Source organism: Canis lupus, chromosome 11 (assembly GCF_048164855.1).
Source record: "Canis lupus baileyi chromosome 11, mCanLup2.hap1, whole genome shotgun sequence".
Classification (NCBI taxonomy): domain Eukaryota; kingdom Metazoa; phylum Chordata; class Mammalia; order Carnivora; family Canidae; genus Canis; species Canis lupus.
This window is the reverse complement of record NC_132848.1, coordinates 19,429,614-19,440,298: the sequence shown is the minus strand read 5'-3', so window position 1 is coordinate 19,440,298 and position 10,685 is coordinate 19,429,614. Positions and strand designations below refer to the sequence as shown.

Sequence of the window (10,685 nt, the reverse complement as noted above, 5' to 3'; positions counted from 1 at the left end):
AGCCCCAGGCCCACGAGACTACAGGGCAGCCTGATACCTCTGCCAGGAAGACCGCAGGCGCCCAAACCCACCCTCGCTAGGGGCTCCCGCATCGGCCACCAGGAGAGCTGACCTCGTCGCCCGCCCCCAGGGTCACTCAGGCTCTGTCCCCCCAGGCCGCCCCTCCTGCCCCGTGGCACCTTTCTACCGTGAATGTCACGGCTTCGCGCTCCCTCCTCCCCAAGCTGGAAAAAATAAATCAATGACTAGAACCCGGGAGGGCTGCTGCTGCCTCACTGCCCACCTCCGGACATGAACCAGGCTTCTCCACGGGCCGGCGCTCAACACTTGTCGACTTACTCACCCCGTGAGTGTTTGTTGAGCTCCCATGGTGTGTGCAGCCGGAGGAACAGAGAGCGGGCAGGTCCCCCGTGCTGACAGGGCCGCAAGGTGGCAGAAGAAACATGGGTGGATGCAGAGCTGTCCCCGCGCAGATCCCCAAGCCCCGAGGGACCACTGACACCAAGCCCATACCGTTGGGCGTGGGCTGGCAAGGGCTCCGCGGGCCACTTGGCGCTCTGTCCACTGTACCCGTCCACCCCAACCGGGATTTCCACTTCTAGGAAAGTCCCCGCTTCTCTGAGCGCACACGGAAAGGTTCTTGCTCTTGGAAAGACTGGAAATCGCCTAATTGCTCATAAGTAAAAGATCAATTTAGAAGTTACAGAACACGTGTGTGTTGGGGTGGGGCCATGCACAGGGAGAGCGGAGGTCTCTGTCTTCACATGTTTTTACTCCAGTGTGCAGGTGTGATGCACACCCCCCTCCACCTGCCCCAGGTGAGATACACATGCTCCTCCACCTGCCATAGGTGAGATACACACCCCCTCCACCTGCCCCAGGTACGATGCACACACATCCCCTCCACCTCCCCCAGGTGCGATGCACACACCCCTTCACCTGCCCCAGGTACGATGCACACACACACACCCTCCACCTGCCCCAGGTGCGATGCACATGCCCCTCCACCTGCCCCAGGTGCGATGCACACACACCCCCTCCACCTGCCCCAGGTGAGATATGCTGCACAAGAGCAAGTCAGGAGGGGGTGCCCGCCTGGAAAGATCGTGGTGGATGGTAATTGAGGGCTCTCACTTTTTACTTAAATTTCTCAGAAAGTCCTCATGATCCCTCAGTCTCGGGGAAGAGAGGGCAGAGATGGGGCCCTGGGGGAAGGGTCTCTGGATCACCGTAGTGAGGAGCTGAGCAGCTAGCCTGCGGGCATTACCGCCAGACCCGCCCAGGCCACTCATGGGGCAGACACCTGGGGGAGGGACCAGCCTGGCCAACGCACCCCCAATACCTGCCCCCTCAGCCTGGAACATTCCCCCGGCCCCCGGAAGGCGCCAGAGGTGGGGCGTGCGGCTGGGAGCCGCTAGGGCCCGAGGGTTGGGGGGGGCTCCCAGCGGGCTGCCCTGTGACAGCTCCCTCCACGCTACCGGGCTGGGCCGGAGTAGGGAGCAGGAGGGCGGGCTCCCGCCCAGCTGGGGCATCCGGCTCCGCCTCCTCCTGGAAGGACTATTTAGCTCTGGAGGTGCTGAGGTCAGTCCCCTAGCGGGACCCCGACCTAGCGCAGGCCGCACCGGACTAAGGAGGCTCCTGGCCCAGCCCGCCGCCGCTTCTCCCCTGAGACCTGCTGGCCTGCAGACGGACAGACGTAGGTATGAGCTTGCCTGCCCCAGGCCTGTGCCCCTGACCACCAGGGCTTCCCAGTGTGCTGGGAGAGGGCTGGCTGCAGGTGAGGGCCCCGGTCCTCACACCTGCCTGGCTCCCTCCCCGCAGCCCCGCCCGCCATGGCCTGGCTCCTGACTGGCACCCTCGGTTGCATCAGCCTCCTCTACCTGCTGCTCCCGGGCGCCCTGTCCCGCAGCCTGGGCGGGAGCCAGCAGCCTGCCCCCCCCAGGTGAGCGGGGTTCACAGCTGCCCACGCTGTGGCCCACGGGGAGGCATCCCCCCAACATTCCCCAGCACTGGGGCCCCCTCCACCTACTGCTAGGGCTTTCCTCCTAAATCAAGGGCCCATGTAGGCCTTCAAATCCTGAGGGGGGGCAAGCGGCCCCTCCTCCTTTGTCTCCCCCCAAGGACACTTCCCCCATCCCCGACCCCCCTGTTGGTAGAGCCATCCCCTCAAGGAGAGGTCAGCCAGGAGAGGGAGGTGGAGGGATGCCCAGGACTGCCCACCTCTCCCACCCAGGGGAAGGGGGAGCATGTGGGCTGCGAGCATAGTGACCCACGGGGGCCAGTGGCGCCCTTTGCCCGGGGAGGTTCAGGTGAATGGACGTGGGACCTGGGCTGCCGAGGTGGCTGAGGGCCAGGACCCAAGCCCAGGGCTCAGAAGGCGCCGTGGGCTTCCCCTGGCAGCACTCCAGGGCTCTGGGGAAACTGGGCTTCCCCTGTCGGTGACCCCATGCCTCTGTGGAAGGGAGAGTGGCTGGGCTTGAGGGGGTCCCTGAAAGGTTGGGCCACCAGGTTTCCTTCCTCCCCCCCCACTGCAGGGAGCCCCCAGCCCGTGCCCCTTCCAGCAGCCTGAAGCCTCGATCCCCTGCGCCTCGGCCTGTGGCCTGGAAGCTACAGCAGGCCCTCCAGCCTCCACGGCGCACCAGCCGAGCCCCTGCCACGGGTCAGCCTCTCCGGGACGGCGCCCACCGACGCCGGGGCCCCCGCAGGTCCCGAGCCCAGCTCCTGCGGGTGGGCTGTGTGCTGGGCACCTGCCAGGTCCAGAACCTCAGCCACCGCCTGTGGCAGCTGGTGGGGTCAGCCGGCCCACGGAACGCAGCCCCCATGGATCCCAGCAGCCCCTACAGCTACGGCTGAGGCAGAGCGGCCCGTCCCAGCCGGGATGCTGCACCTTGATCCCGGAGCCCCCACCCGGCCCCCCGGACCTCCTGCAAACAGCAGTCCCCTGAAGAGCTGGCAACCCCCAAGGTGCTCCCTGCCCTACCCCACACCCACCAGGTTCTGTGGCTAGCACTGCAGCCCAAGCAGGTCCGCAAGCAGTCTGGGCTCCCGAAAGGGCTTTGGGGGCCCGGCCTCCCCAAGACATGGGGAGGCCGGGGCCAAGCAGGCACACCCGGCCCTCCCCACTGGGCCTGACCCCATCAGACTGAGCCCTGCTTGGCCTGTCCCGGGGCCCCAGCCTTCCCACCCCCGTGCCCTTGAGTCTGTGAAGGCAGCAGGCAAGGGGACCCCACGGTGGTCCCCATCCCCGGGGCCGGCATGAGGAAGGGCAGGCCATGCCGGGAACTGTTGCTCCAGTCGCCAACTCTGGAGGCTGAGGTCAGGGTCCAAATGGGGACCCCTCCCTGGATCTCCAGGCAACACAGGGGAGCCTGGGAGGGGGCACAGGGGGCGGGAGCAAGATCTCCCAGCCCAAACAGGTCAATGACATCACAGCCACCACCACCTCAAGTGGCTGGATGCCAAGCGAGGGTGGGGGCACCTCAGGCCTGCCAGTCTCTGTGAGCCCACCCTGCCCCGCCTGGGGATCCACGGAGGCGGCAGGCTTATGGAGAGTCAGGGAGGCAGATGGTCCTTTAAAAGTTAGAACGAGCTCTCGGGCCAGTTCTGTGTGTCCACCCCAGGTGGGTCCTCCCATGCGGGGCGTCCCTGGGGACTGTGCCCCCCACCCCAGCCACACAAGGCACAGCCCAGCCTCCAGAAAGGTGGTGCCTCGTTCATGGCAAACAGTGATAACAGTGCTCCTCCGCCAACATCTCCACCACCCGTGAGGTCAGCACTATCACTACCCCAGTCGAGGAGCAGAAGCCACGGCCACGGAGGTCAGGTGAGCTCCTCCTGCCAGCGCAGCGTCCACCCGTGGGGTCCCCGGCACGGGAGTCTTCTGGAGAAGCCCATCTGGGCTCCCACCCAGTGTCTGCTCTTCTAGCTGGGGACCCGCCTGGCCAGGTAAGGCTCCTGCCCTCCCTTAGACCCCGTGGGGACAGGTGAGGCTGCTTCCTGAGCTCAGGCGAGGACAGTCACAGTTGGCGTGGGAAAGGCTGCCTGGTGAGCAGAGATCTGAGGATGGCCAGGCGCTGGCAGTGCCAGGACCCCACATCCATGGGGTGGCAGGGAGGCCCCTGAAAAGCAGCTAAGAGGCTGGAACTGGTGTGAGTGACCGTGGGCAGAGGGGCCAGGGGCCTGTGGTCACCGCAGGGTGTCAGCAGGGCAGTGAGGAGGTGGGAGGGGGAGCCAGGAAGAGGAGCGGTCTAGGAGGGTCAAACCCAGAGAGTGAGGAGCACCATGTGGCCAGGTGCCCCACTCCCACTCCCACCCCCACCCAGCACCCAGTCCTGGGCCCCGTGCACGCTCATTCTCCGTGTAGAGTGCCCCTCCTCCAGGGTCAGAGTGGCCAGCCCCCAGGACACCCTGTCCTTGCTGAGGCTCTCCACAAGGTTGCAGGTGACAGACTGTTGAGCTCCAAGCATCCCTGCACCGTGACACGTGGTCACAGCATCGGACCTGCTGTCCACCTGGCCCCTGAGCTCCCGGCCACTTGGGGCACTGACTTGGTGCCCACCCAGACTGGTGGCGACAGCCCCCAAGCGGCCCCAGGGCCCCAGCAGCCGTCTGTCTGCCTCTCCCCATCGCCCCAGACAGTCGGCTGGTCGTTGACTCCTACTCTAAGCCACCACCTGCTTTGGGGTGACAGCTCAGTCCCCTCCTCGGGGCCCCCACCCTTCCTCAGCCAACGCTTGCCCGGCTGCAGGAGGCACCAGTGAACAGCCCCCTCCCCACGGCCACAGCCACAGTGGGAGGAGACCCAGGGAAACTACCTCCTTGGGAGCGAAGCAAACAACACCCAATGACTCCCCATGTATTAGGACAACAGGTGGCACTTTGAAGGGGTCCCCGTGCTCCCCAGCTTGTCAGCACAGCCAGGAGCAGCCCCCCAGCCTTCTCGCCTAGTAAAGCTGAGTAGGGGCTCCGGCCTACATGCCGGGTCAGTCACTGCCCTGCGTCCCCCTGCCGCCTCTCTGCCCTGACCATACTCTGACCGCCCCCCCCACCCGCCGTCTTCCTGACATACCACAAGGACTGGTTCTGCTCCCAGTCAGCCTCCTTCCCTCGGAGAATGTCAGGTCCCAGCTGCGTGTGCCCGCCCCGGCCTGTTCCATGCTCTGCCCTGACCCCGACGGAGCCCTCACCTCCAAATCCAGACACAGGGCGCCCTCTTGACCCAGTGGCAGCCAGGCTGCTCCACAGGGCCTCACCCAGTGTTAGCAAGGATCCCCCCTCCTCGGTATCTGCCCCTAATGACTTCCCGTCCACGGACCCCACTCTGCTTCCTGGCAGCGGCCCGGCTGGATTCTCTCTCCCCTGTTGCAATAGTCGTGAATAAAGTCTTTCACCTTCATTTAGCGAGGCTCAGAATAACTTTTCCTAAAAGCCCCTGCCCTACGTGGAATCCGGGAAGCCTGAGGCTGATGGGTGGGGCCTGGGGTCTGCACACCTGTTGGGAGGGGCCTGCTGTGGGTGGGGAGGAGAGGGGAGGGGCGAGCAGGGAGGGGCAGGAAGGAGAGGGGGAGAGCTAGAGGCTGGGGGACACACGCTGCAGCCTCCAAGTCCCAATCAGGTAGGTGTCTCAGGGGGCTGAAGTCAGGGAGGGGGGTCGGGGCCGGGGCGCTGGGAGCTGCTCCTGTGCTGACACATTAACTCCCGAGGCCAGGAGGACGGTGGATGGTCACTCATTACCAAGGGCCAAGGCCAAAGGGCAAGGTGGCGGCTGGTCCCTTATGTAACCTGTGGGCATATATAGGGGCACGGCCTGCGAGCCTCTCCCCACTGCCAGCTGCTCCCTCGAGATGAAGGTGGCTGTGGTGAGTACGCCAGGCCCAGAGGAGACGCAGCCGGTGTCCCTCGTGGGAAGGAGCGGCTGCCCCCACCCTGTCCCCGCTGGTTCCCGCCAGTCCGCTGGCCCCGGTCAAAGGGCTCCCTCCCTCTGTCTTCCTCTGCTGGTTTAGGCTTAGCAGGGGCAAGGGTCAGAAGCCCCACCCCTGGGCCCCCTGCAGACCTGGGTCCTGAGGACAAGATGCCGGGGGCTGGTGCCAGGCACTCCCACTCAGCATCCTGCACACCCCGGCGTCACCCCGATTGGGCATCTGGCTGACCCCCTGAGCCAGCTTGTCTCTGGTGGTGCGTGCGCTCTGGAGGGTCCGTGCCCCGCCGTGCCCCAGCCTCCTCGCTGCTGACCCCTGTCAGGCTCCGGTGTCCCCAGGGGGACGTCCTCACTTCCCCGTGGGGCCGGCATCCCCGCGAAATGGGTTTAATCCTCCACCCAACCAGGGCCCAGACCCTTCCCTGGTCTACAGGCCAGACATGGACCCAGAGAAAGCCAAAGACAAGGGCAGCTTCCGAAACTACGAGGTAAGGACGCTCCCCGGGCCGGGCCCGCCCCCCACCCCATCTTCCCTGGGGGGGGGGCAGCACCTGCCCCTTTGCACACCGGGGGGCCCCAGCCAGGGAGGCTGGAGCAGCAGCCCCGGCTATGCCGGTCGGGGCCCCGCGAGCCTCCTGGCGGCCCCTCTGGCTTGCAGGCTGGCCCGCTCCTGGACCGGGTCTTCGCCACCTACAAGCTCATGCACACCTATCAGACGGTGGACTTCGTCAGGAAGAAGGTACTTGGCAGCTTCCTGGGCTGCCCATCCCCGCGGCCCCCAGTGGGATGGCTGGACGGGGCCTGGGTCTGACCCAGCCGAGCCCATGGCCATGCTGCCCCCCCTTCCGGCCCTAGCACATCCAGTTTGGGGGCTTCTCCTACAAGAAGATGACTGTCCTGGAGGCTGTGGACATGCTGGATGAGCTGGTGGACGAGTCGGACCCGGATGTGGACTTCCCCAATTCCTACCATGCCTTCCAGACGGCAGAGGGGATCCGGAAAGCCCACCCTGACAAGGGTGTGTCTCCCTCCTCCCCCGCCCCCGAGGTGGGGTGGGTGGGAAGAGGGGTCTGTGCCCTTTCCTGGCCTCACCCTTGAGCCCCAGGCCACCCCTCCCCGGCCCTCATCTCCCACCCGCTCTAGCCGGCTCTGTCCCTGTCCCTCCCAGACTGGTTCCACCTCGTGGGGCTGCTGCATGACCTGGGGAAGGTCCTGGTTCTGGCAGGGGAGCCGCAGGTAAGGGCAGGGGGGTGGCCGGGTGATGCTGGGGCAGCCCGGGCTTCGGGCTCTGGAACCTGCCGGGCCGGGGAGGGGGGGCAGGCCAGTCACCCCCTCCACGGCTGCATGTCCCCAGTGGGCCGTCGTTGGAGACACCTTCCCCGTTGGCTGCCAGCCGCAGGCCTCTGTGGTTTTCCGTGAATCTACCTTCCAGGACAACCCAGACCTCCAGGATCCTCGATACAGGTGCCCCCCACCCCCAGCCGCTGGTCCCCCTGTCCCACGGGCTCCCGAGCCCCTCACCCCCTTCTCTCTCCCTGCAGCACCGAGCTCGGCATGTACCAGCCTCACTGCGGGCTGGAGAATGTCCTCATGTCCTGGGGCCACGACGGTGAGGCTGCTGGTGGGCCGGTGGTGGTGGGGGGGGCCAGATGGGACCCTGGGGCCTGGCTCTGGGCGCCCGATGGTGACCCCCTGTCTCCCACAGAGTACATGTACCAGGTGATGAAGTTCAACAAATTCGCTCTTCCCCCGGAGGTAGGTGGGAGTGTAGGGGGGTGGTCAGCCGGCCTGCCCCCGCCTGAGAGCATGCCCCGAGTGCGGTGCTCCTGCCCTCAGGCCTTCTACATGATCCGCTTCCACTCCTTCTACCCTTGGCACACGGGCGGCGACTACCGGCAGCTGTGCAGTGAGCTCGACCTGGCCATGCTCCCCTGGGTGCAGGAGTTTAGGTAGGGCCAGCCCTGGGGGGTGGGGGCGGGAGGAGGGCCTGGGAGCCCGGGGGGCCTCCTCACCACACCATCCCCCTCCTGCCGCAGCAAATTTGACCTGTACACCAAGTGTCCCGAGCTGCCAGACGTGGCCACGCTGCGGCCCTATTACCAGGGCCTCATCGACAAGTACTGCCCCGGGGTCCTGAGCTGGTGACCAGCCTGCGCCGCTCCCACCCCCGCCCTCACCCCGCCCAGGCCTGCCCAGTGCCCCGCTCCACCTGCACACCCACGGCCAGCGCCCCCCGCCTGACCGCTCTGCTCACTGCCAATAAAGACATTGCAGCATCTCGAGAGTGTGGGTTCCACGCCGCGGGGATCCCGCCGCCCCCGCCGCCCCCCGGCCCTGCTGCTCGCCCTTCCAGCTCCGGGGTCACTTCCTGGGTTTGCCTGCCCATCCTCACCTTGGCGACGTTGGCAAGCGCTCTGGGCCCAGTGTCCTTAAGAAAACAAGGTGAAGCAAAACATTCGGTAGCTAGAAAAACAGGTTATGGAGAACCTCGTGGTGGGAGGAGCGGTCAAGGGCAGTGAAGGCAGGCGAAAGGATTCCCCCGCCCCCACCCCCCCACCCCCCCACCCCCCGCCCGGCCCGGGGGCGGCCAAGCCTCCTCTGCGAGCGGTTTCAGGTTTCGCCCCCGCCCCAGGGCTGGTGCTGGCTCCCTCCCTCCCTCCCTCCCTCCCTCCCTCCTAGCAGCTCATTTCTCGGAAGAAAGTGGATCCTTGTCTCAGGGACTTTCCCTCTGTTGGTGTTTTGCTGGCGGCGTCCCCACGGAGTCCGAGGTTCTGGGTGGCCCCGTTCACTGGTATCCCCAAGAGGCGCCCTGAGATTGGGCCCCGGCGGGTGGGCGCAGGAGGGCCTGGAGGCCGCAGGTGCCTGTGTTCTGGAAGCCACCGCACTTGGATTAGAGCCCGAGAGGCGGTCGCCTGGTCAGGGCGCGGCCCCCCGGCTCCCCGACGGGCTCCCCAACGGAGAGCAGTGCCCCGTGGTCCGTGTCTGCGGGCCTCGGCTCAGCGCCCTGGAGGCGGGCAGTGCTCCGATTCGGTGGGAAAGTGTGCGGATTTTGGCCTATTGGGGCTGTGGCCCAGGAGTCACCCCCGCCGCCAGGGTTGGGGTAGAGCTTCAGGAGGGTCTGCTCTGCCCGCTGCTGCGACAGGACAGGCTGTGTTAGGTCCATGCGTTTCTGTGACAAATTACCGCAAATTTGGCAGCTTGAAACAAAACCTGATTCTCCTGAGTCGCGGCAGCCAGAGGCTGAGATGGTGGCAAGTGCTCGGCAGGGCTGCCATCCCGCACAGGCTCCAGGGACAATCCGCCCGCGCTGGTGCCCCGCGTGTGGCCCGCTCCCTCAGGACCCGTCTGCGTGACCCAGGGGGATCCCCTCATCCCAGGATCCTGACCTTGGTCACATCTGCAGGATGCCTTTTTTAAGGCATTACATTCACAAGTTCCAGGGATTTGATGAGGATGTGTTTTGGGGGTGCTGTTCTCAAGCGCCCTGGGAGCTTCCCTTCCCCGCTCAGAGGGTGGGGACACCCGGAGGAGTCTGGCGGCTCTGGGTTGGTGGGCGGCAGGTTCAAGAAGCGAGGGAGCGTCCACAGGGGCGGTCTCAAGGCAAGCAGATCTTTGCATTTGCTGCTAGAACCTTAAAAGTTTGGGGGTGCTGGGCTGGCTCTCATAGAGCGTGTGGCTCCTGTGGCTCGTAGTCTTGGGGCCGTGAGTGTGAGCCCCCCTCCCACTGGGTGTAGAGAGCACTTAAACAAGGAGCATCTTACACAGAGGCCCCTAGGGGGTCCAGGCACCGTCCAAGGGGTCCCCGGCCCTTTCATATTCACAGACTCAGTGTTCAGTGCTCACCTGCCCATGCCCCCGCCGCCCCCCTGCCCTGCTCCGTCTTCCAGGTCACTTGTCCTTCCTTCTGGAAACTTGCTTCCTCCATGGGCAGCCCCTCCACACTCCCTCCCAGCCGGTGGGCTGAGGCTGGGCAGGTACACGGGGCTGAGGGGTGGTCCCTCCCTAGAGCTGCTTCACGGGGTGCTGGGGGCCACTGTGGAGGCCAGAAGTACGGATCCGGGGGAAGGGCCGTGGAGGGTGAGCCGAGGCCCCTCTGCCCGCTCTGAGGGGGCTGGCATGAGAAAGGGGGCTCAGTGCGCTGCATCTCTGGGCCCCAAGTCAGCATCCTGGGCCCAGCCTGGGGAGCCTCCCCACGGGCACAGCAAGAGGGGCCATGTTGGCTCCTGTCCCGGGGTCCCCAGGCCCTCTCCAGTCTCCAGGCCACCTCACACGGCCCCGAAGCCAACGGCCCCATAGTCTGTCCCCGCCGGGGCACAGTCAGGCCTCACTGGGCTCCAGGGCTTTGGGGCAGCTGAGGAGCCTGCGGACGGGAGTGGGCTGCCTCTCTGCAGAACCCCCCCCCCCCCCCCCCCCCCCCCCCCCCGCCCCTGACCTCATCCACTTTGGTCGAGGCCCAGAGGCCCGGGCTCAGCCTGCGGGCGCCCTTCCAGCCAGGCGCTTCTGAGCCGTCAGCTCCCTCTGAGCTGTGGGCCGCAGGCAGCACCCTGCAGGGGCTCACTCATTCTGGGGCCGCTGGAGGCGGACAGTTGGACAGCCTGGAGCGTCCAGCTCGCGGGAGCCCAGGGCTAATGAACAGCCTTTGCTGCTCTGGGGGTGGGGGACCCCAGGAAGTCAGGGACAGCAGAGGCAGGATGGTCCTGGGAACAATGACAGGGCGGCAGGCGGGTCCCTTGGTAGGTAGTGTGCGCCACTCTTGGTCTCGCGTGGG

General features: G+C 66.1%; 2 protein-coding genes across 4 annotated transcripts; both read left to right on the top strand.

Moving 5' to 3' along the window:
* Positions 1–806: 806 nt before the first annotated feature.
* Positions 807–3,610, top strand: ADM2 (adrenomedullin 2). Its single transcript, XM_072843435.1, has 3 exons — positions 807–1,700; positions 1,822–1,942; positions 2,535–3,610. The coding sequence occupies exons 2-3, from the start codon at positions 1,833–1,835 to the stop codon at positions 2,851–2,853; spliced, it is 429 nt and encodes a 142-aa protein (XP_072699536.1). The 5' UTR covers positions 807–1,700; positions 1,822–1,832; the 3' UTR covers positions 2,854–3,610.
* A 199-nt stretch (positions 3,611–3,809) lies between these two features.
* MIOX (myo-inositol oxygenase) lies at positions 3,810–8,195 on the top strand. 3 transcript variants are annotated; one of them, XM_072843432.1, is made up of 10 exons: positions 3,810–3,945; positions 6,325–6,405; positions 6,576–6,656; positions 6,773–6,935; positions 7,086–7,153; positions 7,272–7,381; positions 7,459–7,526; positions 7,623–7,672; positions 7,754–7,866; positions 7,954–8,195. In XM_072843432.1, exons 2-10 carry the CDS (start codon positions 6,358–6,360, stop codon positions 8,060–8,062), a joined length of 810 nt encoding a protein of 269 aa, XP_072699533.1. In that variant the 5' UTR covers positions 3,810–3,945; positions 6,325–6,357; the 3' UTR covers positions 8,063–8,195. The 3 variants fall into 3 exon arrangements, with proteins under 3 accessions (XP_072699533.1, XP_072699532.1, XP_072699534.1); XM_072843431.1 differs by lacking the exon at positions 3,810–3,945 and adding an exon at positions 5,780–5,858; XM_072843433.1 differs by lacking the exon at positions 3,810–3,945 and adding an exon at positions 5,798–5,858 and having other exon boundaries at positions 7,817–7,866.
* Positions 8,196–10,685: the final 2,490 nt, after the last annotated feature.

Excerpts from the sequence above, each read along its gene's own strand:
- ADM2 (XM_072843435.1), top strand. The coding sequence starts at position 1,833 with ATGGCCTGGCTCCTGACTGGCACCCTCGGTTGCATCAGCCTCCTCTAC. Across the intron at positions 1,943-2,534 it reads CAGCAGCCTGCCCCCCCCAG|GGAGCCCCCAGCCCGTGCCC; the intron begins GTGAGCGGGGTT and ends CCCCCACTGCAG.
- MIOX (XM_072843431.1), top strand. Across the intron at positions 6,406-6,575 it reads GCAGCTTCCGAAACTACGAG|GCTGGCCCGCTCCTGGACCG; the intron begins GTAAGGACGCTC and ends TCTGGCTTGCAG. Across the intron at positions 6,657-6,772 it reads TGGACTTCGTCAGGAAGAAG|CACATCCAGTTTGGGGGCTT; the intron begins GTACTTGGCAGC and ends TTCCGGCCCTAG.